The 27825-nt window shown below is 48.8% G+C and overlaps 1 protein-coding gene across 6 annotated transcripts; it reads right to left on the bottom strand.

Annotated features, from left to right (window-relative positions):
* Positions 1-812: 812 nt before the first annotated feature.
* Positions 813-27825, bottom strand: rapgef6 (Rap guanine nucleotide exchange factor (GEF) 6). 6 transcript variants are annotated; one of them, XM_037268846.1, is made up of 31 exons: positions 27344-27825; positions 23069-23139; positions 22917-22973; positions 22717-22800; positions 20905-20974; positions 19256-19399; positions 18718-18735; positions 12607-12738; positions 11989-12169; positions 11758-11894; positions 11515-11673; positions 11040-11192; positions 10203-10367; positions 9622-9729; positions 9336-9539; positions 9109-9217; positions 8770-9013; positions 7925-8082; positions 7770-7784; positions 6986-7226; positions 6516-6902; positions 6233-6444; positions 5840-5963; positions 5285-5308; positions 4613-4833; positions 4345-4518; positions 4003-4269; positions 3684-3921; positions 3085-3602; positions 2507-2740; positions 813-2382 (listed from the first exon to the last, which is right to left on the bottom strand). In XM_037268846.1, exons 1-31 carry the CDS (start codon positions 27416-27418, stop codon positions 2360-2362), a joined length of 4947 nt encoding a protein of 1648 aa, XP_037124741.1. In that variant the 5' UTR covers positions 27419-27825; the 3' UTR covers positions 813-2359. The 6 variants fall into 6 exon arrangements, with proteins under 6 accessions (XP_037124741.1, XP_037124738.1, XP_037124740.1 ...); XM_037268843.1 differs by having other exon boundaries at positions 2507-2803; positions 27344-27823; XM_037268845.1 differs by lacking the exon at positions 5285-5308 and having other exon boundaries at positions 2507-2803; positions 27344-27821.

The raw sequence follows: 27825 nt of genomic DNA, 5'->3' as shown, positions 1-27825 counted from the left end.
GTTTTCGTAGCAAATTCCCTTGAAGTCAGCTAGCTTTTAAACGCGACCTTCAAGTTAAGTTTTGTGTCGCAACTGCATGTATTAATAAATTAATATTTTATTTTACATCAAAACGATAAAAAGACAAGAAAAAAGACTCACCAGAACTTTGCGGCGTGTAGGATATGTTCAAATGACCTTGTTACTGCTTTTCTTTTTTGCTTCATTTGTTTGTTTTTTTACTTGGGGCCACACAGCCGTCACATTCGAACCACTGAATTGAACCTAGCGACATTGTTTTCTTAGGATTTAACTTCAGTTTTTAATTGCACAGACAAGTCCAGGTTTTTTAGTGCTTTACCGGTTCAAATTTGGATGTTTTTATCGATGTTTGCATCAATTATTTGCAAAGGCTCCCTCATGCTCGTTCACCCGCAGGCTCCGTTGATGGGACGCACCTGTGGTAGGGTTTCTACTTCCGGGAAATTGTTTGTTTTACGACCACAAAATTAAGGACAATAATGACAAATTATCACTATGCACCGCGTGCCAGAAACCAAGAACTAGAAATACATATCGTAATGCCGATTAAAAACACTGCAGCTGGCGGAAATGTGGCTAAAAAGTCAGCTCTGCACCATACTGACGCCGTTACATTTGAACACAAGATGGCGCCATTGTCTATTTGCACTCAGTTTTTCCATATAATATGCACATGCCCAAAATAATATGCAATGGGATTTATTGCAAAGAAATGTTAAATTGCCAACCTAATGAAGAACTTGATTGAATATAACTTGATTTCAAAGTCATAAACAATCCTGAGCCAAGAGTTTCCATTTTAGGATTTTATTCATTGTCCAAATTCTTATCAGTAGATTTTAAAGGAAATAAAATGTCCTCACTTCTTTGTTTTAAATCCTTTGTACACATCCTCTTAAACAAAATAGAACAACTATGTACAATCCACCGGTAAAAAATACAATACATATACAAAGCGTACAATGCCGAAATGGAGTCGTCTTTGTAAAAGACATAAAAAACAGCAACGAGACGAGTGACACTTGTACACACGCGCGCACACACACACACACGGGACGTTATTTGTGCAGCCAACACTCTTTTTTTTTTTTACAGCTTATTGTGCATCCTTGTCATTGTTTCTTATTCACATCGCTTATTGCATTGTAGTGGGGGGATAAAATGGAGGTTTGAAAATCAAGAACTGACTTTATACAAAACAAATTCACACCTGAGGAGGGTTAATACTGACACTTGGTTTAGAACGTAAGGAGTGGAGCCGTGCAAACAAAGATGAAAGAAGGTGCCCAGGATTGTGGGAACACCCACAGAGGTCAAAGAACATGCACAGGGGCCTGGAGTGCTAAAATAAGGATCCTGGTAGACCCACACAGGTGCCCAGGAAACTCAATGAAGCCTGAGATCCAGGAAACCAGGCAAAGGCTAAAGACTATCACTATATGTTGTGAGATAAATAAAGCAATAAAAAAATAATCCCTGACATACACACACAAACTCGAGCACACACATGGCAGTGTCCACACATCTACGAGAAGCCAGCAGAGAAAATAAAATTTTGGGGGTTTTGTAACAAAATATTCAAAAATATTCCACAATCCGTCATCTATACACCATCATTAATTTACGGCAAAATGAATGACCAAAAAAAAACAAATAAAAAATATACATTTCCATTCATGTATTTATACATATGCAAATGTTAGCATTCCAAGTCTTCCGAACGATGCTAATGGAAGACCAATCCTTTTCTGTACGTTGAATACAGGGAGTCTTCTTGTTTGGATGCCATTTAGGGGGGGCTAGCAATTTCATACAATCAACACTGTAAACAAACAAAAAAACGCCTTTACCCCTGTTTGCGCCTTTAAAATAAACATAAAATCATTGTGGTTTTTTGTTTGTTTTCACCTAAAAGGTCCGGGAGGTAGCGCCTCATTTGGGTAGCTAGCGTCAGGAAGCGGCCATTTTGAGTGCTCCACATGAATGCCTTCGGTTGGCCATCTCGTCCCGAGGAAAACGTGGTGCAAAATTGAAGTGATCAAAAAAAAAAAGTTAAAAGCATCTTTCTTTTTCTTGGTCTGAAAAACAGCTTCTTGTTTTCAAGTGAAACAGGCACAAGTTTCAGGGACTGAGACAAACAGGTGGCAGAAGTCCCACACATGATCCTGGCATCCGTCAGTCAGCTATCTTGTCCCAAGGAAAATGTGGCGCTAGTTCCGAGGTGCAAAATTAAAATGATTAAAATAAAGTCAGAAGTCTTTTAAAAAAAAATCTATTTTCAAGTGAAGCAGGCACGAGTTCCAGGTGATGGTCAAAAAGAAACCAGACAGCCACACGTCTACACGGCGGAAACTTGTTCATCTGCGAGAGGGCAAAGACAACAAAGAGGAAGTCACATTTGATGTACTTTTTTCCCTTTGACATTAGAGAAAAAAATCCGATTTAAAAGTGTGAGTGGCCTGGCAATCCAGTATCAATCACGTACCGTCTTCGCTGTCATTCATGTCGCGCATTCCCATGCGGCTGCCGGCAAGTCTGCGGGCCTCCGCCAGGCTCCCGACGGCTCCCGGACTCTGCAGGAGCTTGCTCCTTTGCATGGCCACGCTGTAGTCGGGCGGTTTGAGGTGGGGAGGCCTCGCGGGCGGCGGCCCCGCTGCCACCGCGGCGCCGCCGCTGATGCTTACATCTTTGACCTCACCCAGAGCCAGACCCTGGTAGCCTGGAGGGGTGGGAGGGGGAGCTCGGTAACGCTCATCCTTGGTGGGGGAGGTGATGCAGTATACTGAATGGAGGTGATGGAAGAACAACCCAAAAAAACAACAGGGGAGGGAGTGAAGGGGGGCAACAGAAGGAAAACCATGGAGAAATTAAATGGTGGTAACGGCTGAGAAAACACCATGAAGCAAAACATGACGAGAAGCAGTGAGATGAAGAATGGCAGCTCACATGTAAGCATGACTACGAGTGCTACCCTGTTCAAATTAAGCACTGATGTTTAGTTAGCATCTATAGCTCCAACTACCAGTAAAGTTCCATTAGCATTCTTAGCATTAGCATCCTCACCTATGAGACCTTTGTCCGTGCTGGATGTCACCGTTTTGTAGGCGGGGTCTGTGCTCTGCACTGCCCCGTCACCGGTCGGCGAGGCCGACGAGCCGGAGCCAGGCGGCGCCTGCTGCTGCTGCTCGCCGGTGTTCCTCCGCTTTACGGTGCCGTACTTCCCCTCGTAGGTATCCGACAAAGAGCCGGACGACGCCCAACTCTGCCGCGACTGCTTGGCCAGCTCAGAGTCGCGGGCGGCGTCTGCCTCGGCCACGGCGGTGCCGGCCAAGCGGTTAGCGAGCGCCAGCGGGTGGCCGTGGACGCCGTGGTCCCACGGGCGGCAGGAGGAAGTGGGCAAGCTCTGGAAGGAGTCGTGGGAGTTGGACGAGCATGACGTCCAGCTGCCACGCCCGCTGTCGGCCACCGAGTCCAGGGAGGTCAAGTCGGGCGTCAGCTCTTCCGTGGAGAAAGACGACGTAAAGGTAGCGCCTCGTGCGGCATAGGCCCGAGATGACATGGCCGCCGTGGCAGAAAGAGAGCTGCGTCACAGGGAGGAGATAGATGGGAATTACTCCGGTGCTTGTTATAGGGAAAATATCGACCAGCCTAAGTGGACGAACCTGGCGCTGGGCTGGCTGTAGTCCACGTTTAAGTGCGTGGCCGCCGCGCTCTCGGGCGTCGGCACGCCGGCCGGCACGGCGGATGCGACTGACGTCCTGGCGCCGATGCTGTTGCAGCGCTCCTCCAGACCAGGGGCTGGCACCGAGTCCACGGAGCAGATGCTGGAGCGAGACGAAATCTCGCTATGACTGGAGTCGGACAGATTGTCCGTCTTACCGGGAGGAAGCAGCGCGTATCCTGCGCAGAGGAAACAAAGTTGAGTTTACACGCCAGCCGACGGACTCAATTTACGCGTTTGGGTTGGCGAGCCTGGCTTACCTATGCCGTAGCTGCGCAGGCTGACAGTGCTCGCTTTGGTGCTGGCCTCGCTGGTCAACGACGACGACGAGCCAGACAGGTTCATCTGGCCCGAGCAAGTCTGGGTTTTGGCTGAGAGGCCTTTGCGCGGCGAGCCTTGCGGCGACACGGTTGGGCTGGAGTGCAGGGACGAGATGGTGGACACCGTGTCGTCCGAGGTCCTCTTGGAGGTCCACTCGTCTGCCGAGCTGGCGGGGGGCTTCTTCACCACCTGAGGGGAGCTGAAGTCTGGAACAAAGGAGACCGCCGGGCTCTAAATATTTGCAACCGTACTGTAGACGCTTAAGCCATCCAGGTACTTACTAGGCGGGCCCACGTCTTTGGCACTGCTCTTCTTGCGTAGCGGGTTGAGCGGCACCTGCACCTGAAGCACCTGCGACACCCGGTTCTGGCTTTTGCCCGAAGGCAGCGCCGACCGCAGCGACACGGGCGACATGTCCGACTTGGTGGACCGCCGGTCACTCAGGTTCTTTGAAACTAGAACGTGCAAAAAAAAAAAAAAAGACGTGTGTTGTAGTGTAAATGAAATGAACCGAATACCTTATGGGAAATATTTTGTGTGCGCACTCACTGGTGGTGTAGGCGGGCTCGCACTGCAACGACATGATCTGATGCTTGTCTTCGTCCGTTTCCACGGCCAGGTTAGACAGGTACTGCTTGACCTTGCGTGCCATCTGCGCGTCCTCGTACAGCTTCTTGGCGTTGAGCAACGAGCTGCGGCGCACGCGCTTCTTGTGCCCGACGCCCTGCACGTCCAGCATGTTGGAGTTGGTGCTGCCCTGACTCAAGGACCTGCAGATGAGTTGACGAGCTTATGTTAATTTCATACATAACACCAAAACCCATTCAAATAAAATCAACATTATTAAAAAGTTACAATCCAACATACAATACTCTTTAGATGAATCTGAATAACCGGACTATACAAATAAATGTTGTGCACCTAATGCTGCATATAGCTCAGAGCTGCATAAGCTCAACAAAACGATCATTATCAAGATTAATATTGCAGTCCATGCAGCTAGCCGCGCTAGCCATGCTGTATATGGCAGGAGGGTTAGGGTGTTGGTGACCACTGCATATGGGGAATATTATGGGATACAGAGTCCTTCCAACGGCTGTTAATGACGTACACGCAAGCACAGGCAAATGTACACGCAAGTCAGTTTTTGCATGCTTTTTTTTTTGAGGTGGGGAGTGGGATGCGACAAAATGGCTCCGGGAGTGGGGGGGCAAAACTTACCCTAAACTCTTCCACCTCTTCTTCCTGTAAGCGAGAGGTGTGGAGATTGAAGCGTGATGAGAATAGTTGCTATCGGGGTTTTTTTTTTTTTTTTTGGGGGGGGGGGTTTGGGTAATGAAATGGAGGTGATGAAAACAAATGGAAAAATGTGGAGGGATGTAACCGCAGAAGAGGAGTGGGCAAACGTTTGTGCTCACGTTTGATTTTTATAAATGGACAGATGGGGCAGCTATAAAGTATGTCAAATATTTGAATTAATAACAATTCAATCTGTGGTCATGTAAATAAGTTGCCCACACCTGCCACATGCTGCATGGACAAAAGTATCGGGACACCTTCTGAGAACGCGACAAGTGAAGACAAAGTGCAAGACAAGCATCCCAATACTCGTGCCCACTCGATATTCCACTCTTGTAGTACACCGAGAGGGTCTGCGGGGGGCAGTGGCGCTCCTCCACTGCAGACCCCCTGCATGCTGACATTGTGTGACAGCGAGCGAGCGGTTGAATGCGGGATGATGATGATGATGATGGAAGGACTACAAAGATGGCTGACCGTTGTCTGAACATCAGAGCGGGGTCCATGTTGGCCGACGTCATCCGGACCACGTGTCGGATCTCCTTGGCGATCATCCGCAGCTTCTCGAAGTTCACCAGGCCGTCCACCGTCGAGTCGTTGCCTGGTGGGATGTTTCATGTATTTGTTGTTTATCACAGGATTGAAATATCGCTTCCTAATACAACTTCCTTCCAAAGCTGAGTTGGTTTTGGATTGACTCAGAGTCAGATGTAAAGCGATCAATAGAGGAAGCCTTTCGCAGAAGTAAAGCTGCTTGAGTGAGCACCAAATGACAAGTAAGAGGAAGTACGCCAGCCACAATGATACTTCAAACCGGGCAGCGACTTCTTGTTGGAGCAAGCAAGCAAGCAAGCAAGCACGCACGCGCACCTTCATGCAGGAACGTGAGGTCCTTCTTGACCACGGGGAAGAGCGGGATGACGGGCGGCTGCATGCTCTGGCTGCTCAGGATGTTGCGGTACTTGGCCATGTTGCGGGACGGGTCAAAGATGTCCTGAAGGTCCCCAAAGAGTTTGTCGTACTTGCTGGGCAGCTTTTCCCATGAGTTGCGCAGGCGGGCCACCGGGGCCAAGTTCAGACCACTAAAAGGGAAAGAAATTGACAATTGACGACCATTCAGGGTTGGGACCAATATCCATGAACCCGTCCATACCTGATGATTGCAAACATGGAGTTGAAGTTCTTGCACTCTTGGCAGTGCAGGGCGATCTTGATAAAGTGCTTGACGGTTTTCATCCTCTTGAGCGCGTTGGGCTCCTTGAGGATCTCGGTGGCCACCCAGAAGGTCTCCTGGTTGATGATGTCCTCGAAGCACTTCAGGTGGCCGGCGCCGCCCGCCGCCGAGTCCATCTTGAACAGGTCGTCCACGTACTCGGTGGACTCGATGTTCCTGAAGAGCTCAAAGTCCCGCATGGAGAGCTGGGCGGCCACCTCCATGGTGTTGAGCTGCAGCAGCGAAATGTGACTCTCACGCAGCAAGTCCTGGGCGTCCTCGTCGGAACACAGTGTCTCCGTCTCCATGTTGTTCTTCAGGTAGTACCTGCATACGGTGATAAGCGTTGCTATTTATGCGACAACAGTTTGAGAGTCTTCGAAAACCCGGCCCGCCCGGCGCCTTCTTACCTGCCGCTAAGCTGAATGCGGTCGGCCAGCTTGGAGAGCTGGTCAGGCAGGCGGCGCTGCTTGATGACACCTTCGGGGCTGACGGAGACCTCGCACAGCGAGTAGTTCTCGGCGGCCGGTGTTAGTCCAAACTCGTTGACGGCGTGCGCCACCACATCCTTGGCGGTGGTGTCCTTGCTGATGATGATGTAACAGCTCTGCTGGTCGGCCTTAAAAACCCGGATCACCTGGTCCGGGATGTCTGGAGAGGGTGTGAGAAGGACAATCATGTATCGCGTTGTTGTTATTTATTTTTATTTGGTTTTTAGACTTTGAGCATGCGGTGCACTTTGACACTTTGCTATTTTTGTTTCAAGCGGCCATTTTGTGCAAAGCTTGAAGTCGCCGCCGTTTCAGCCTGGCCATTTCCAGAGGCTTTTCACAGCTTAACTTGTTTTAGTTTTGGCAAACGGCAGTGACTTTGCCACAAAACTCTTTGCCAAAGTTCAGATGCTGAAAACGAAGTTACATGAAATTTGGTAAGCATGTCTGTCATGAGTAGAGCATTTTAAAAAAAATTAAAAACTCAAGTTCAAAACCACACAGCAAGTCTGTCATTTTGGTATAATGGCGCCATCGCAGACTCATTTAGCCATTCCTACGGGCAACTTTGTCCCACGGCTGGAAAGTTCAGGTCACAGGTTGAGCAACCATCTTGCACACATCAAATAAAACAAACCTCAAGGACTGTTTGTCAGACGGAAGCGCATGCAGAACACAAACAAAGTCAAGCATCCATACTCACAGTACAGTCCCAGCGCTGGGCCGAGAGAAGGATGACAAGGAGAAGAAAACATGAGAGGAAAGAATGAAGGCCGTGAAAAGAACATAAGGTGGTGGAAAAACTTGGTGTTCTGGAATCCATTTGTGTGGACGGCGGGCAGGGTGGTGGTCACCTACCTGCCGGATTGGAGAAGTCCAGGACGCTGGTGGCGGGTTGGAGGAGGTCCGGGCTGCTGGACGAGAGGCTGCCAGGAATGGGCAGGATGGCCACGCTGTGCCGACATTGCTTGGTACCCACGATGCTGTCGTCCTGCGACTGACCCACGCCGCCATCGCTGAGGGGGATCGACAAGGTCAAAGGGCGCTATTAGTCCAAAATGTCTTTGCAGAAGCTTTCCATTGTAATGAATGGAAATGTTACATCACATGCAAATGTTCCATTCAAAGACATGACAAAAGTGACAGCGGGAATTTCATGTACTCTATATGCAAACTGGAGAAAAACTCAACTCAAAATGTTTGATACTTAAAATGGCAGCTGGAAATTGACAAGTGTGATAAAAAAAATAAAACAGCATCGTGTTGCCTAGTTGACCCCTGTGAATTCCACCTAGCAACAAGTGGACGGGAACAGGAATGGCTGTGTGTGCGTGCACCGAACAAGAGGTCTTACCCAAATAGGCCCCTGAAGCAGCAAAGCAGGGGGAAAAAGGAACACAAAATTTAAATAAAATGGAAATTGAACAGAAAAGAGACAAGCAGTCCCACTAAAGAAAAAGCACAGCGAGCGCGACAATGTGCGTGCGTGTCCACTTTGTAGCATGTGTGAGCAAAGTACGTATACGTGCTAAAAAGTGATGTTGCTCCTCCACAAGTGGTTTATTGAGGAAGTGTGACTCGCACGGCGACCGTTTGACCCCATTCAAAATAGAAAAGTCACGCTGAGTCAGCGCATTGTTCCTTGTTCCAATTAAGAGGACCTCTTTTCTCGTTAGCGGCCACGTTAGCATAGCACGTTCTACCTGAAGGGCTTGGGTGGAAGGATGCTGAAGCGCGTCTTCTCCAACATCTTGCGGATCTTGTTGCGGCCGCCCGACACCGTGTTGGCCTTCATCTTGCGCGTGGCCTTGTGGTCGGTGGCGAACTCCATGTCGCCGGGCAGATCCGGGATGGAGAAGCGGTTGCCCTTCTTCTCTTGGATCTTGGGAATGTGCGGCCCGCCGTTCTTCTTTTCGTGCACGATCCGGCTCAGGAGCTCTTTGAAGACTGCGACGACAATTAAAGGGCGACACGAAGTCAAAGCCGACATTTTGAGGAGTGACGTGAAAAGAAATGTATTGACGGCGAGATGGTTCACTCACCAAATATGTTGGTCTTGACTGTGAGGGACAGGTGCGTGTTGTTCCTCAGGATATCCACGGCTTTGGAGAAAGAGATGTTCTCAAAGTTCTGACCGTTGATCTCCATGATCTGAAATGGCACATTTTGGCTTGCTTTACTGAAGTCTGCCTAGCAACAACCGTTAAGTTACGTGAAGACAAGGCGCCTTTCTCTGCCATTGTTGGCAGTGCTAATTCTGCCACCTCACCTGGTCCCCACGTTTAAGTCCCGCCTCGGCCGCCTTGCTGCTGTCCTCCACCGCCTCAACGAAGATGCCGAAGCCGCGCTCGCTGCCGCCCTGGACGCTGAAGTAGAGCGGCGACTCGCGTGACGCCTTTTGCAGCGTGATCTGCCGCCACTTGGCCTTGGCGGTGCACGCAATGTTGAGCAGCCGCAGGTGGCCTTTCATTTTCTGAAGGGGGGTTAAATAAAAATAAAACAATGCAGACTTGTGCGAAGGCTTTGAGAGGCCACGGCGAGGTGCGAAGACTTACAGCGGCTTCCAGCCGCTTCTCAAAGTCCTCCAGGAAGCGCGTCATGGCCATGTTGCCCTCAAAGTCGTTGAAGTGGTTGTTGACCCACAATAGCACGATACGTGTCACCTGTGACATCAAAGACAAGGCAGGGGTCAAAGTTGATTATTTGCAGCAATGCTCATCGTCAGCCAAAGCCCCTACGCCAAGCTCAAGGACCGCCGAGCCTGACGAGCACACGTATCGATCGAAAACACGTACATTTCAAATAAAGCGCATGGAGAGCATAAAAAAGACAGCGGCATCAAAAACGAGCACGGAAACAACATTGCGCTGATTGATGAATGTGTCAAGTCGCATGTATTATTCATACGGTGCACCTAAAAAAAAAAAAAAAAAAAAGAATCACTTTTTCAGCATTTTGTTTTGTTACAGGGTATGTACATTTTTTTTACACGACAGTCATTTATTTAAAAAAACAAAGCAGACAAATATTGTTTTCCGATGCACTGCGTCGGCTCAAACACACATTCCTTCGCATCGATCGCCGACTTGACATTTCCACGGGTGCAATGCACAGTTTAAAAAGAAAGCACACCCACCGTGTCTCGGAGCGTGTCCATCCGGAACCAGTCCAGCAGCTTCATGCCCACCTCCATGGGGCTGGACACGAAAGTGCGGTAGGTAAGCAGGAAGTCCTCAATGTAGGTGGGGTCCACCACTGAAGGCTCCTCCACCAGGTGCATGATCAGACGCTCGGGGGTCCCCTGGAGGTGACGGGTAGCGCAGCAATTATGACAATTATGTACTCATTTATTGTTTTTTTCAGAAATTGAGTGTGGCCTCTGAGAGAGGAACAAGTTACACCTTGGACTAAAAGGAATCTTCTGGAAGGAAACGATTCTTTTGTGGCGAGGAAGCGAAAGTAGCAAAGCACATCCGCTCTTCTCTTTGCCCGACACAAAAAGAACAAAAGAAAGGAGGAAGGAGCAAGGGGAAGAAGAGAAAAAAATCCTAAACACTGGCGAATCGACTGGTCAACACTGGATGTGTTTTTGGATCGTTGAGACCCATTACGCAATCAATACCCGACTATCTCTGGAGAGTCTGAGAAGAAAAAAAATAAAACCCAGCAAAAGATCAAAAGGTGCCTTGGCGGACAAGAGGAGTGCTAAACGCGCTAAAGCTTCCTCTGAATTAGCAACAAAAAACGCTGAGGCAGCGTATTGATGTTTCAGCAAGTAGCTACTGATCGATCGCCGATAACCCGAGAGAGACCAATTAGCAACTTCGGGCTAGCATCCTTGGACTCTTCTGGTGTCCAAGTCCAAGGTTACAATCAGTGGCCAAACTTGATCTTTCAAGTCAACTCCCAAATGTTCTGCTAGCGTGAATGCTACAAGTTCCAAATCAAACATCACACTTGTTATTTTTCCAACCTTGATGACGATGTGTCCCTTGCGGGTGCCGCTCCGGTCCAGCTCGCGGTGCTCCTTCACCATGACAATCTCGCCCTCTTCCTCCACCTTGTGCGTGTTCTTCTCCACGTGGTTGAGGATGCGCCAGTAGTCCTCCTGAGCGATGCACACCAACTGCGAGCGGGAGCACAAGCGGGTGGTGCAAAATGTTTAGCGCGAGAAGTGTGAAGCATAGTGACCCATGCGGTACAGGAGTCACAGCAGTCTGTTAACATGAGAAAAAGGCGAGCTTCCTGAAATGCAACCTCGCCGACTTCCTGGAGGTCTGACGACAGGAAGTGATGCGAGAGAACGGCCGTCCGGTGGGTCGCACTTGGTGTGTGCATGTGTGAGATGTGAATGACTACCATTAAAGGCACATTTATCTTTAGGCGTGTTTGAATTTAAAAAATAAAAAAAAAACACTGACTGATATTCCAAATGAATTTGCTCTCACCTGGCAGTCGTCGCCTTTGGTGCGCACCTCGCCGTTCATGTACTGCTTTTCCAGCGAGGGCGAGATGCCGAAGCTGTTGCCCATGCACAGCGTCTCGGCCCGGCCCTCGGGACGACTGATCTCCACCGCCCCGTTCAGGATGACGTACCACTGGTCCAGCTTTTTTTGGAACACAAATGACATCGACATCAACACCATCCACATACCGCCAATTTGGTTTTGTCTGTCGATTGCGGTTCTGACCTCCTGCTTGTCGTGTAGAATGACGGTGCCCGCCTGCTCGACCACCTCGAACACCATCACGCCGCACAGCTCCCGACGCACCGACATGGTCATGTTGGCGAAGGCTGGCAGCTGATGCATAAACTCGAGCAGTTGTTCTGGGGACAGAACATAAAATTCATTAGAATCGCAAAAGAAAATAATAATAATGTGAAACTGGACCAGATATGAATTCTCGCCGCAGCCACTGACCGATGTCATCGTCGTTGCGGTCGGCCGGGTCCTTCTCCAGACACTCGCGCACCAGGTCTCGGCCCAGCAGCGCGTCCGAGGCTCTGTCCAGGTCCTCGTCCTCCTCTTCCTCTTCCTCGCTGTCCACAGGAGCCTCGGGAAGGCCGGACAGGTCCACGTCGCCCAGTTCGCTCTCGGTGGCCTGTAAGGACAATTTCCATCTGGAATGCTTGCCACTGAATAGACTTTTGCTGCTATTTTGTATCGAGAATATTGTAAGCGTTGTGGTTGATTTCTGCCTAGCAACAAGACGGCCCCAAAACTTTGTTGGATTACATTTGGGAATAAAGGTATACTAGAGGAATTTCAATGAGGACACTCTGCATGTCACGACGTGAAGCTTCCAGAGGCGTGGATTTGTCTTAGCAAAAGGTCATGGTTATTTCCTGCGTTAGACCTTTGCGCCACCGCGGGAAGTAGCGAGCGACAAGCCGCCAATGCTGCAGCATCGGCGCTAATTAGCCTGATGGGATGGGCGAGGCGAGGTAAGCGAGGCCCGCAGTCAATCAATAAAAATAATCAAAGATGCTACATTCGAGTCGTAAAGAACATTAACTACACATCCTCGGACTTTCCCACCTGGTAGATGTCTGAGAGGCTGCTGCTTCCCGAGTCGCTGGCGATGCTGCAGCCCGAGTGGCTGGCGGGCACGTGCATCACCTGCTGGTGGGCGTGCTCCGTCAAGTGCATCTTATTGAGGTCGGCTGGAAGCTGCAACAGACACAATGAGATGATGATCAGGTGTTGTAGGTTAGCTTTTTTTTTTTTTTCTTTCCTCAACACACGAACACGTTTCCCTGTAAACAACGAACGAGGCCTTGTACGCTGCATTCTGGTCTCAGCCGAGATCTGAACCAGTTCTGGACAGCTTTAGCTAAGTAAAAGAAACAAACAGTCCTGATTTGGGTTCGGGATGTTTTTCAAAACATGTCCCGGGGGTGCCTTCCAACTAATTCCATTTCACACCCCTTACTTGATCCCGCCTTAATCCGCAAACACACTTTCCCCGTCCATCCATCCCCCTGGGAGCGAGCCGGCGGGGGGCAGGGGTCTCTCCCATTCTACTCATGCATTAAGGATGAGAGTCAGGAGATGAAATATAAATGTGTCAGCTTCCTTCAGCTGTACAATTACATCAAGTCAACACGGAGGACGGGCGGACGGACGGACGGCGTCGTGGAAAGCGTCACCGTCAAAGCCAGACAATTTTGTTGACGTCCACGGTCATAAAAGACGAATGTCGAGCTTGAAGGGATACGTTCCAGCTGCTGTTCCCATCCAGTTTACATTTCATGACGTTTCATTCACTCTCATGACATTTGGTCCAGTCCAGAGTTGTAAGCAGTTTAAGGGATTTGTTACAGGTCAGTATTCCCTAGAGTTGCAGCATGAGGTGCCAAAGCAGCTGAGTCAATAACGGCGGAGTGACAGACAGACGCTCGGGTCACTGGCGGGCCACTTGCCGTGATCTCGCTCGGCCCGTAGGTGTCAGCACAAGGCCAGACAATATCTTTAGAGGAGCTGCAAATCAATGAATCCAAATTGGGTCTATTTTTCACGTGTCTTGCATCGCTCCGTCGCCTCGTCCATCTCCGGTGGTCAGTCATTTGACTTCCTCGCCAGCCGGGCATTTCCTCCTCTTCCTGGCATTTTCATTCCTCCCCTCCCGAGAACTTGAATTATGGATGAAGTCTGCGGCCGCCGTGCAATTTTGCATCAGACGGCGGGGGGGGGGGTGTTGCAAAAGCGCAGAAAGACTGCAAACGGCGCCCGAGCGCGTGTGTGCGAGGCTTGATGATGTTCGGCGCGGGGTTGAGGGATGATCGGGAATGGCGCGGCGTGGATTAATCCGTGAAAGAGGACGCGGATTGAAGAGGAGCGGCATGAAAGGAAGATAAAAACATCCCAAAGAATCCAATTTCCGACCGCAGTCCAGAGATACTTCAAGGCGGCGTGGGAGGAGATGACGTTTTGCACGGCAAGGCATGCAAAGTATCAGTTGGAACGGACAAGATTTCCGCAATGTTTTGATAAGCAGACAAATTAGGGAGGACGAAGGGTTCTAGTTCAAGCTCAAATTGATCCATCCAAACATCATTGACCCGTGCCATCTCGTATTCGTCAAACCATCCAGTCAAGACTCTCTTGTTGAATCAATAGCAAGGAGATAATGGAAGCATGTGAAAATGTTTGGGGGTAGGAGGCGGTGAGGGTCATCATCAAGTGTCAAGGTCAGAGTGGGGACCATTTTGAGTGGGTTAAGGTCATGTCCAAAAGTCATAGGGGGGGGGGGGGGGGGGGGGGGGGGGGGGGACTACAATCGAGGACCTTTTTACACAGTTAGTCGACTTGCATGACTTGTTATGGCCTCGTCGGAGGTCTGTTTGCAATGTAATACTGACAGAATGAAAGCTTAATCAGTTCGGTGAGCTTCATAGTCGTAATTGATGACTAGTCCAAGGCGATGTGGACACCGCCTGGCGTAACGTGACCCGTATTGATCGCTTTCGCGGCAACTTCCTGCGCATTTGAGCTGCCAGACGTCCCCCGCGGCAATTCTTAAAAGCCTTCACTCGCCCGCCCGCTTGGGCCAGGGCGGTGGTGGCATCCCTCTCGTAATGGTCTGAACCTCCCCCCCTCCCCCAAGCTTATATTTCACGTTAGCTGGCGTCACGTCAGTCTATCAATCAGGATGTCGGCTGGCCCGAGGCCGACTCGAGGCCATGACATCATCTGGCAAAGATCACCCTCTAGTGACGTGCCCCTCACCCCCCCCTCTAAACAAAATATATGGCTCCATTTTCAGGCCGCTCTGAGGATGATAGGTTCACTTAGCATGAAAACAAACGACCGAGCACAACATATGGCTCTATTTACAAGATCCGTGATGTCATCAACTCATTCGGGCATGCCTTTAAAGGTGGAATAGAAAATGATTCCTCCTTTGATCAGTAGTTGCGTCCGGAGATGTTGTGTCGCGGCAGTCCGTCCGTCCATCACGCCAACGCGCCAGCCCTGGCACCGAATCCATCAACCTGTCCAAGTCTGGCTCATTAGCAGCCGGCAAAGCCTCTTTGCTATTCATCACAGCTTGGACTCAACAGCCACCCGACGCCAAGTTGAATTTAGCGACAGGAAATTTGGTACGCAGGTCTATCACGCACAAAAAAGCCTCAGAACCATGCCTGGGAAACACAGGAAGTCCATCATTTCAGGGTCACTGGGACCATTACCAAGCAACCAAACATCTCTGCAGAACATTTTGGAGGCGGAGCTTGAGGATAACACATCAGCTGAACAAGGAAATGCCTGTAAAGGTCAGAGCATGACCAAACATGGAGGCCGTGATGCAGGATTCAAATTGTGCTCAGGTTGCAAGGATTCGTTATCATCGAGGATGGTATGTGTGATATACAAAGCACAGAAAAATAGGTGATAATTGGTGCAGAGGAAGAGTGACACGCGACAGGCCGGAAAGACAGGTAGCGCCTGAGAAGTGAAGATAACACCTGAAGAGGTGATATGCTCATTTATGGATGTGAACTAACATCGCACAAGATCTCAGCAAAGCACATTTGCCTCCCTAAAACTTCTTAACAGTCTTCAACATGGACACCAGGATGCCACAAGATGGCGTAAAAGCACTACTTTTCTCTAAATGAAACTCCTCAACTCACAGTCTTCAACTTGGACACCAAGATGCCACAAGATGGCGTGAAGGCACTACTTTTCTCTAAACGAAACTCCTCAACTCACTTAACCGTGGCTTCTTGGCATCGTGATTCTATAAAAGTAAAAAAAAAAAAAGAATTTGAAAATGAGCACAAAAAGACCAAATCAATATATTGGTGAATTTGCAAATAAAGATTTGCGAATATGAGGGGTGGGGCGCTATATTTTAACAACACAGAAAAAGGGAAGACACACACACACAGACAGCGTCAACGAGCATTACGACATGGCTTACTTTGGAGGACCACGGCTGCAAGCAGTTGGCATAGCAACGGACCAGGAAAGCCATCTCTTTGACCAAGAGTCGGGAGGAGGAGGGAAGTTCCCCCTTCGCCCGTCCAAAGACGATGGAAAAAAAAAAGCAGAAAAGAAGAAACCCCCGTCTTGCTACCCCCCCAGAAAAAAAAAAAAAACACCAAATGGGATTGTAAACCGGGAGAAATCCTCAGAAGATGGTTTAGAAATTCAGATGGAAAAAAGCACGCAAGTAATCCCAGTTTAGAAGAGAGTTTCTACCCAATGTGGCATCCAGGTTTTGCAAATTTAGCCAGAAGGGACTCCCCCCTCGAGTCATTCGGATCCGAGTGCCCGTTCCTCGCCTTCAAACTCACGTTGCAACTCTGCGAGCCTGCCGGCGAGTCTCCATGGCCCAATGCTGGGCTACGCTAAGTCCCCAGCTCCTTTCATGCTGGCATTCCTTGACTTTTTTTTTTTTTTTTGGAGGGGCGAGGGGGGGCTTTGAGATGCAAGCCGAGCCAGGTTAGGATGCTGTGCTGCCGTGTGCCGGGCTCGCTAATGACCTAGCGGAGGAGGAAGGGAGGGAGGGAGGGCGGTACGGAAGGAGGAGAGGGAATCCAGCTGAAAAAGAATGACATCACCTGGATAGCAAGCGAGCGAGGGATGGAGAGAGAGAGAGAGAGAGAGAGGGCGGTAGAGGGAGCTGCATTAGACGGATTGGCTGGCCAGCAAAAGAAAAGGGAGCATCTTTATTGATCGGGAACATAAAGCTATCGAGTCCATTGAGGCAACCCCCCCAAGCCCACAAAAGCCACTCCCACTTTTCTGCATAAATTACAAGGAAGGGGGGGGGGGTATCCATTCTGCCAACATCCCCCTTTGCTGCCTTCTTGTTCGGATAGAGGCAGGCACAAAAAAGGATGCAGTTGGAATTGCCCCCCCTTATAAGTCACTTGCAAAACATGGTCGGCTTTTTAGCATTTCGATGCAAGCGGCTACCGTTAGTGCAGTCGAGTGCGGCTATTTTATGAGAGAGAGGAAATGTGCAACGGGTTTCGTGGTCACATTGTGTTTAGCATTAGCAACGGTCCAAATGTAAACATGCAGCAGTCAGTTGGCCAACGTTGGCTTGTGTGATGACATTTTGACAAAATGGGCTTAGTGGCGTATGCAGAAAGGTTTGGAATATTACCATGATACATACACCCCTCTTTTCTTTTTTTTATTCATCCAGCATCTGTGCATCTCAATTTGTGCTCCCTGCGCCCCTCCCCAGCGCCAGCTAGGGTATGACATCATCTTTTGAGCAGGCAGCCAATGGGAGGCAAGCACATGGAGGCCTGCCTTCGGAGGAGCCGGTGTACACAAGAGAGGCCGAGCAGAGGTGGGATGGAAATAGATGAAGGGGGGGGGGGAATAGAGATACAGAGAGGAAAAAAATAGACAAGATATAAAAAGGCAGGGATTCTTATTCAAATGTGCCACTCAAAATAGGCAAACATTTACATGAGCTAATCGGATTATAATAACACACTGACTGGATTGGATTAAGTGGTGGAGGCGAGGGGGGATGGAGTGTCTTAACCAAAATTAATTGAAGTTTGCAAAAGGCTCCGTTGTCATAACATGCAGAAAGAGTTGCAGGAAGTGTTTCCTGTGTGACGTGCATCCTGTTGCGAGGTGAGCTGAGCGGAGCCGAGCGCCCTCAAAACATGTCACGTTTTCTTCCTCTGTCCTATTTTTTTTTATTTTTTTTATTCTCTTGTTTTTAATGGCCGGCATCGAAAGAGTTACAGAAGAGATAGCATGCACCATTTTAAGTTTTTGACTTTGTGAGTCAGTGGGGGGATTTTTGGCCTTTAAACCAAAGATATGTTAATTCAGCAGGGGTAAGTCACACATTTTCCCCTCAGGTGTCAATCGAGGGGATTTTATGAAAGCATTTGTTCCATCAGAAACAGGCAGAAGGAAAAAAAAAAAAACTTGTAGCGTGCGTAGCACAGGGCAGGAATTCCTGCCATTTAAAGCAGGCCCTTCCCTTCCTGCACTCTGCGACAAAAACATTGAAATATTTGCCTGGCTCACAATGACCATTAAACCAGGTGAACATATCAAACGTGAAGATTAGCCACCAGAGGGAGGAAGATGAAGAAGAGGAGGGAAGATGGAGAGGGAGTTCATCAAGGTTGTCATCTGATTGCTTGCGGATGTCATGGCTAAAATTAGCAACCCGGCGTACTGTACTACAAACCAAAGACGGGAGGGACAAAACCAATGCGGCTGGGAAAACATTTGCCGTTTGTCGACTTTAAAGTGGACACTCTTGGAGTCAAGGCTGGAAAGCGGCCCGTTGAGTGCAGCGCAAACAGGGCGGCTAATGGATGACTCACGTTGTTATGTCTCAAGAACAACATCCGGTGTCTTTTCTTTGGCCGCCACGGCGTGCACAACGCATTCATGCGGACTACAGCACATGGGCAGTCCGTACGTGGCCGCCATTGCAACGTCCAGCTCGCGTTTTACAAGAAGCGCCCAATGGACAAATCACAAAGTCACAAATGGGGACCTCTTGAAAGACTTTGCAGAATGCATCTGTTTGTTCGAAAGATACCCTCCCCCACACACACACTCCCCCAAACCGCCACCCACAGTGGTTTCCTAACAAACAGGTGCGAACACACACACACAATATTTAAGCCAAAAAATAGCTCATGGCCCTACCTGGTTGTTGACATAATCCTGCAGGGGGAACAAAAAGAAACAAAATGTAAGTCACAATCATCATGTCATGATTTTTTGATGTCCTAGCAGCATTTTGATTATCTTTCATTTTAAAACATGAGTTAATCACTCATCTGGCAAATCTAAGCATGATAAGTTCAGACGCAAACCCGGAACCTCAAACTGCGTGGCAGACGAGCCGACCGCTTAGACTGCCCAACTACTGTTTGCTCAAACTAATTCCGACAATCCAGCTAAGTTGGTGAAATGGCTCGTATGTTGCAGTTTTGTAAACTCCCCTGTGTAAGTCACACGTGGGTGCGCGTGTGGTGAGCGGCGATTAGGCGAGCCACTAACTGACACGAAGCGCCGATGCTATCAGAGGGAGGGGAAGTTGTACACGCCTGGCGTGGAAAACCCAACAGTGTCATTTTTTCCAATCAATCTCGTAATAAACGTAAGGACGATTTTAGAATGAACACGGACAGTCAGTTGCTTTGCTTGATTAAAAAAATGATCTTAGGGAGCGTTAGCCTACCTTGTACGCGGCGGCGGGTTCTTGGCCGTCCGTGATCAGCTCCCGCTCGCCCTTGGGGTTGATCCTGCGGAATCGGCGGCGGGAGCGCCGCTGCGAGCCGTCCCGCTGCAGTAGCCCCTCGTCCCCCTCGCCGCCGTTGTCCACCTGCAAGACACAGCGGGCACCCTTCTCAGATGGCGAAAGCGACTGACCCGCCGTGGCTTCAGAACGGCTACGCCGGATAACTTTGCGCTTCTCCGCGCAATTCCCAGTCGAGGGATCAGAGTTCTGTTTGCGGACTTTGACTTTTGCCGACTTGTATTCCACATTGTGGTCCTCATCCTCAGGATTTGCCGGCGCTTGGGCGGGCTCCTGGTTGAAGATCCAGTTCTTCCAAAGTACTGAAAGCCGGTTCCAACGCAGCACACTCATCCGGACCGCAGACAGTCCCAAAAAAGAAATAAATCCAAAACGCTCAGGGGGAAAAAAATGTCGCCTTTACATCCGAGTTGCGTCCGCTCGACACGCTGCCGAGCTTACGAGTGGCTCAAACACTTGAGGCCCAGGCCCGCTTCCTCCAGGAAACCACGCAAACATCCTTCTCACGAGGCGTAGCGGCGGCGACAAGAAGAAAAAGAAAAAAAAACTAAACCGAAACAGCAGATTCCGGAGATACGCCGAAAACTTCCCAGGAGAGTTTTTGTGTCGGCGGGAACGTGTTGTCTTGCGTCGCTCAATGGTGTCATTGTGTCACCACGCGGAAAGAATTTCAACGACGAAGCGCTTTAACGTTGTTTTGGCTCCTAGTTCAGGGAGAAGTCACTTATTTTTTTAGCTTCTGGGGGAATTTTCTATTTTATTTGAAGTGACTTTTCATTTTTATAAATGTCACTACTTTTTCACCATTACTTTTTTATTCATTGCAATTTTATCGTGTTTCATTTAGTACATTTCGAACTATATAGTTTATGACGCTACAAAGGCATTACAAGAGAGCCCGTCTACGAAGATTCAACATTTAAGAAGCACTAATGGCTTCGCTCGGCTATAAAACTAACATGCGCAAAAAAAAAAAGAAAGGTCCAGTGTGTCATTTTAACAAGCCTCACGGGACACGCTGGCAGATAGAGAATACGCGCGACAACACACACTCGCACACAATACACACGCTCTTGTTAAATGTGACCGGACGAAAATCGTTCTCTTTCGCCGCACAGGACAGAAGAACGCGTCATGTGACCATCGGCACAGCTGCAACGTGACCACACTTCCTGTTTCTTCACTGAAATACATGCGTGTGTGTGTGTGTGTGTTACACTAGCCAGCAAAATGATGCTAGAAAATCCAACAACAGAAAATGGCTGCTACACAGCTAAATTTTGCTACAAAATTGTGCAACAGGTACACGACAAACTAGTTACAACTTTCTTCAATCCCCCAAAATCGATTTTTCTTCTCAAATGTTTCCATTCTCCATCAGATTTGATCTTTTTTTCTGACAGGGCTGGAATGTTGTTTCAGGGTTGTCCTTTTTAAACAAGGACAAGAACAAAGGTAAATCTGAGATCAGCATCTCCAGGAGGAATTTCGGTAAGGTTAGACACGTCAGGAATGCAGAGCAAGACAAAGAAAGACAGAGCGAGTCAAAGAGTTCATGCCTCTCGTCTTACCACAATCATTTCTGACGGCTCCAACGTGATGCATTCACAGCCTCGCCGGCCCCCCAGCTGCTTGCCGAAACTAAAAATGACACACACACACACACACACAAACATGAGGAGGGAGAAGGAAATTGATTTGATTCTGGTCGGGTCATTTTATTCGAGTGCGCAAGTGCTTGTCCAATTTCAGCCTTTACCGATAAGGCCGAATATGTTCAAATGATGGCATCCCTCATTGGCTAAGCTAATTCTAAACACGTTTTCCCGCCGCCGCCGCCGCCTTTGGTGAGCATGAATGGCGACTCATTGCATTGTTTGAGGAAGTGTGCGGGCGGCTGCTTTTAATTACGGACGCGTGCAGAGAGGGACGGCCGACTCCGTCACATTACGACCCGACAACCGTGTGGTCTTGTCTCTTTAAATAGCCGCACATTCCGTCGCCTCTGCAGCTACCGAAAAACTAGACCTCCATGTGAGTGAACCTCAATGTGGACGACCGCCAACCTTTTCTTTCATCCAACTATACAGCCAATATTGTCCTCCGTTGCGATTCGCCCGCGGAGACGAATGGCGCCGAAAGTGCCAGATTTCAGCAGGTGACGATTTTCTACACCGCCAGCCATCTTTCAGCCCGATTTGAAGAAACAAGTGTGTGGCGGGTAAGAGGACGGCTGGGGAAGAGGGAAGACGGGGGTCTGACAGGTCCACTGACAGCTGCAGTGCCACGGGGCAATAAACCGTGACAGGCGGCGAGGAAACCAATGCCCCCCCCCGACACACACGGACGGGTAGAGAGCAACCATGTCGAGGAAAAAGACAACTATTGAAGATGTCTAGTAGTTTAAATGTGAGAGACAAAAAATGTTTTCGAAGGCCATGCTCTGGACTTTTTATCAAATGTCAAAAGTGAAGGAATAAGCCAGAAGAGGGCATTTTCTGCGGGGGGGGGGGGCATGTGAGGTCAATAGCGCAATCCAAAGGGAGCCACCATTTCCATGGTTACCAGCACCAAGCAAAAATGCAACAGAAACAAAAGAGGGACAAGCAGGGGACACTAACTTTAGGAGTCAATTTGCAAAACAACAAGGCAACGTTCCCTTTCGGTTTTGGGACCATTCACTAACCAGCCGTGTTTGAATGGGAGAACATTCCCACATTTGGGATTGTCATTTGAGTCGTTTGTGGACTTTCCGTCCACCCCAGAAAATCAATCAAGAACAAGCCGGGCGGGGGAAGGAGAAAGCGGCCGGTCACGTAAAAGACAAAGTTTGAAGATCACTAACCGAGAATTTCACTGGTCCACGTGTCGGGATTCCATGAACGCAAATCCAGCATGTTATCCACAAAGGCGGGAAAAAAAAGGGGATCCAAAGTTACGCCGCAAAAGTTTTGGAGGGAGAACAGTGTGTGTGTGTGTGTGTGTGCTGCCTCCCGCTCGATGCTGCCTTGTCTGTCGGCTGCCTTTGTGTGTATGTGTGTTGCTCATTTCCTGCCTGATGTGCTGGCAGGCTCCAGGCGGGCAAGCTGCACAGGAACACATGGCTGGCCACTGTTCCACCCAGGTCTACACATTCCACACGCGCACACACACTGCACTCTGACCTGCTCTCACACCCCCTGCTGTGACCACTAACCAACACACACCCTGCGGTCATTTTGCCCGTCTGACAACCTCCCCCACACTACTATGACTAACCGTGTGCGTAAACACACAGTGGGCCAAAAACATATCCGTGGCCTTTTAATTTGCTCTATTTATTATGCATTTAGAATATTTGAGAGAGTCCGTGTGTGTGTGTTTGCATGCGTGTGTTGACGTACCAGCACCTGGCCAGAAACATGTGCTCTTTGACGAAAACCGATCCAGACAGCAGGACGTACCAGCAGCTGGCGATGCTGTCGGGACTGCCAAAGAAGAAGAAGACTTTTTGCTCATCTTCAGACAATGAACCCACAAGACCCTTCACACTCAATTTGGAACCCCAAGCCTTAAATTGAAAAAGTGTCGCGAGTGGACTCACTAGAAGAGGATGTGGTTGGCCTCGTGTCTCTCGTACCGAGCTGAGGTGCACATGGATCTGAGGGAAGGCGGGGAAAAAAACAAAACAAATCGTATTCAACTGAAGAGCAGACCAGGCCATTTTAGCATTGTGTGTTGTGTTAGCGCGCGGACCTGAGCTGATGCTCCCTGAGGTGAGAGAGGACATCCATGTGGTAGAGGTGGCAGTAGATGGTGTGCAGGTCCTAAAAGACAGAAAGAACAAGAAGGAAAAAATAGAAATGAGCAGGATAAATGAATCCATTTCCTGATTTCCCAAACAAGGAATTTGTAGCTGCTCGTTAGTAGTCGGTGTCAAGCGGGAAGCAGCTTCAATGTGTCCAAAATAGCAGCACTTGAAGTGGTTGCTATTTGTGGATCAAACACTTGCGAGGTCTTCACTTTGTGTCAGTGCTGCTTGAGTGTGATCAGCATAGTTGCAGTGATGCTGCCCCCTGCTGGCAAACACAAAAATGACATGTACAAGCCACCCAGAAGAAGCTGAAAGCAGCTGAGGGGGGAGTCCAATTAAACCACGTTGACCTTTTCCCCGAAGTGGAATCCAATCTTTATTTTGGCCCACACTAAATGCTACGCTAGCAGGGGAAGTTTAATATGCGTCATTGGCGAGGACACAAAAAGCCACTTGTCGCCATGGACGCCCACTCCACGCATTTCTCGTGTTCCACGTTGAGACGACCTTCTATTCCCGTGCAGGATTTTAAGTCATAAAAGCAAAAGTTGGCACAAAGGTATTTTAGATAACAGCTTTACGAATATAGGACACTTTGAAGGTTGGACTTGCAACTAAGGAGGTCTCAATCACATTTTTTTTTCTTCTCTTCAATACCCCAACGAAGACAAAAGGAGAGCGTGTCCAAACACTTTGAGGAAAATCAACTTTTTACTTTGGACAAGACATTTCAGGAGCTTTGTTGGACACTGAGGAATATTCCAGCATTGTGCTGACACAGAGGCTATTGTGGACAGAAGACACAACGAGTCCCCTTGAAAATGGCTGAACAAACATCTCAGCTGCATAGCTGACCCTCAACATTTACATAAACCTCCAACTCCTCCGGGCCTTGGGTCAACGTCGCACTTGTCCGAGGACAAACGAGTTGTGTTTCGACGGCTCTGTTTGGCAAGTGAACGTCAAAATAAAGCGCTCATTACAGTCACACTATGCGGGCCCTTCCCGATGATGCAACTTGCACTTGGTGCTTCTATGAAGCTCTCTCTGATATCCTTCAAGTTGTAATCACAGGCAGCATCAATGTGAAGTTACAAGAGCACTTGTAGCACTTAGCGCTAAAGCCCCTCTCTGGGCCGTACAAAGGCGCTATTCTTAGCAACAAAGCTCACACACAGACCCAAACATCGCTCGCCAGCCGCCCGGCGAGGCGGCCTAATTGAAGACACATGAGGCCGATCGGCCGGTAAATCGCTTTCAAAAAAGAAAAAAGTGGCACAAAAGCAGACGCGTGGAAAGAAATACGGGAAATGGGTACAATTTCCATAACCCTGGCTAGCTCGACATCATCAAGACAAAGTGTGAAAAAGTCACCTGGAAAGGTTTTGCATCCGGGGAAGGGCCGGTCGGCAGGGCGACCGGCCGGGCCTGGAAAGCGGCCGCGTCACCCGCCAAACCGCGCAAAATACACACGCCGCACGCACTCCAGTGGAAACTATGACCATCCGTGTAATTTTAGATGTCTTTTCTGCTGGAATGAATGAAGTGGCAGGAAGATGTTTCACGGCTGCGCGCGATCTGACGAGACCCAAGCCAGAGGATGCTAATGGAAGGGCTTTTCGTGGAAAAAAAAATAAATAAATCTGGGCTCTTCATTCTGTTAACAACCACTTAGCTCGTGCTGTGACAACATAGCAATTTAAAATTAATGTTTGCTTTCTATTTCCACCGCAGCCCGTTGAAGCAGCCAAATACTTGGGTTCTTCTACGTAGAAAGTTCGAACAAATGTTTTTGTTTTTTTACTGCAGTGAATCCTTTGTTCTTCTGGACAAATTTAATGTCAACCTTTCACCAGCACGTCTGTGAAACCACCACTGAGTCAGGACATTTCACTTCCTGTTTGCCAAACAAATTTAAAACAAAAACAGCTTTTTATACCGCCCCTTAACGCCCGTGACAGGAAGCTTTTATTTTTGTCTTTTGCTTTCATTGTTCGGGAGGAAACGTTCCGGGAATGCAGCTGTCACATTCCTGGCCTTCCCGAGAAGACGGCGGACGCATTCCTTTCAAACCTGTCAGGTAGCCCTCCAAAAAAAAAAACACTCAAGAGGCTTCTTTATTAGCAGACTCGTACTGACCATGAAAATTATTCAATGAAAAGTTTTGTATTACAAGACAAGCGAGTGAGTCGTTTTATGGTGGAGGAAATTGCGTAAAACGTGGGTTGGTGTACAACGTCATCCTCTGGTGACGCAACCTCCATGAATTGCTATCTCGAGAAGCCTTGAGGGAGATATTGCCAAGCACAGGTGCACAATAGCGCCCGAGTCCCGCGTGACAACACGCCGCAATAATCTAGGACGAGTCTGACAAGCAAAGTGACACTGTGATTGCCGGGAGGCACTCGGAGAATGTTTGAGACCTTGAAGCAACACAAGCAAACCAAAAGGGAGGTCACGGTGGCTCAGCTGACTTGCGCATCCGACAACAATGCAGCTCTGCTTTGGCTTTTGACTATCATGTAGTCTGGCAGCACAGAAATATAGTGTACTAGAGGCTTAAAAGAATAAAACATAAGTCTATGTGGAAAACTGACTTAAGCCCCGCCCCTTGACTCTGATAGCCTGACTAATACTATGCTAGGTGAGTCCACCTGTAGCCTCCATGTGCATTCCTCGGCAAGAGCCGTGTGCCTGTTCATGCCTGCTCTGCGGCGTGGAATGTACTGACTTTTTTTCTTGCAACACACATACAGACAGTATGTGTTGTTTGCACAAGCATGGGCCAGTTATGTATGACGCGAGCTCGCGACAGCACGGCGGCCCGAGAACGGGTGCCCACAGGAAGCGGCGGCGTGTTTACTTTCAAACAATAGCCCTCTGGCACGGCATGGAGCGCAGGCTTCCTGTCGATTCAAAACAGGTTGGCTTGTCGGAAAAGCTGCTGGAATGCTTACCGGGGGGGAATCAAAAACAAAAACATGTCAACAACATGAGCTAACCGCAGAGATAATTGTTGCTCTTCAACTTTGAATTGGCAGAAATGTGGCTCATCCACATACTGGCTTGGTCATATTAAATAATCCTGGCTGCTCAAGAGATGATGAGAAACACGGTTTGAGTGATCACAGCTCATTTAAAAGTCTTCCTTTTAATATCAAGAAAAATAATCCCCAAAAATTAGAAGACTTCCCAGCAAGCTTTGGGTAGTAGGTGAGGTTCACCCCGAGCTGGTTCGCCAGCCAATCGCAAGGCACATATAGACAAACAACCAGGCACGGGGAGAACATGCAAACTCCACAGCCCGGAATCGAACCGACAAACTATGTGAGGTGGACGTGCTAACCTGTTGACTGGATGGATGAATGAATTCATGTGGAGTGGACTAGAAATGTACAAATTGGTTCTATGATCCTGGCTCACAGATGGCAAGATGCTCGAGGGTTTTTTTTGTTTACTTTTAATCACCCGTCTTGCTTTTATTTGTTTTTCGCGGTGGACGGGACGAGAAGGCCCGAATCGTCTCTTTTGACCCTGAGCTCGCTCGCTTGTTATGGTTTGTTCACGTGCGTACAAAAGTGCTCTATGGACGGCGTGAAAGAGGCTTTCTGGTCGGCGCGCGGCCGCAAACAAACAGGGGATCAAGAGGCGTCAAAAGAGGCCCTTTATGAAAAGATGGAAGTGCTTAAAAAAAGAAAAAGGGGGGCAAAAACGCTTGCTCCACTACTTCTGCGGTTGCACAGAAGTGAAAGCACCACAGATCGCACTTGTTGTCATTGAATCCACAATGCCATTAACTTGACAGTCTTGACTTGCCTTGCAATCAAAAGCAATCGGATTTTGCTTGGAGAGACATTATAACTTTCAGTTTTGCCTTAAGGGGGAATGTGACGTCATAGCTAACCGCAAAGAACTGGCGGACAAAAGAGTATATTGTATGTTTACAGTCAAGTGTGGCCTTCAGGGACAGTCCGAAATCTTAGTACAACTAAGATTCCGTTGTGTCTACTTTGATTGCTTGACAACGTACAAAATGTGACGTCTCCAGTTTGACTTAGCGTGGCTACCATCACAAACTCATTTAGTAGCATAAGCCTTTTAACCCCACTTAAATCGCGATTATATGGCACGTATTGCAATTTAATGAGATAATACGTAACTTGTGAGCTAACAGAGGGAAAGGGGGGCTAATTTACAGAAGCGATGGCTTCACGTACCTCTGCCGTCCGCAAGGCGGGCGGCTTCCCCAGCGCCAGCTTGAAAGCACTTTCCATAACTCCGGTCATTTTCATAACGTCGAATTCCAACAAGGAGGGACTTTCCTTCCTCTTTTGTCGACTTTTAAACTTCGGGTGCTGTCACATCCCCCGCGGTTGAGCTCGCCCTCGCACAGGCGGTAGACTTTTTCAGCTACCGCCGCTCCAACCGGGCAGCGAAAACACGCCAAAAAAAACCTCAAAAATCGTCAGAAAAGCACGTCGTAATCCGGTGAAACGTGTCACAAAGTTGTATCCGGGTCGTCATGGGTTCCGTATGTCCATTTCGACAGCTGCCGCCGCCGCGAGTTCCATCCGAACAGTAGAGATTTAGCTTCACTCCTCCCGGGGAAAGGAACGAATGTGGCGAATTGACGACATACATCTGTTTGCCAGTTAAGTGGCGCTGCATTCAAGTACACCGGGACGGGCAGGAAACTGGG

The sequence above is a fragment of the Syngnathus acus genome, chromosome 14, assembly GCF_901709675.1.
Source record: "Syngnathus acus chromosome 14, fSynAcu1.2, whole genome shotgun sequence".
Lineage (NCBI taxonomy): Eukaryota > Metazoa > Chordata > Actinopteri > Syngnathiformes > Syngnathidae > Syngnathus > Syngnathus acus.
The sequence above is the reverse complement of the archived record's forward strand: the minus strand, read 5'-3'. Positions and strand labels throughout refer to the sequence as shown.

Bases quoted from the DNA above. Each gene is read 5' to 3' on its own strand.
- rapgef6 (XM_037268843.1), bottom strand. From the start codon at position 27,418: ATGAAAATGACCGGAGTTATGGAAAGTGCTTTCAAGCTGGCGCTGGGG. The intron at 8,083-8,769 runs GTAGAACGTGCT...GATCCCCCTCAG, and splicing joins CTTCCACCCAAGCCCTTCAG to CGATGGCGGCGTGGGTCAGT. The intron at 2,383-2,506 runs GTACGTGATTGA...GCCCTCTCGCAG, and splicing joins CATGAATGACAGCGAAGACG to ATGAACAAGTTTCCGCCGTG.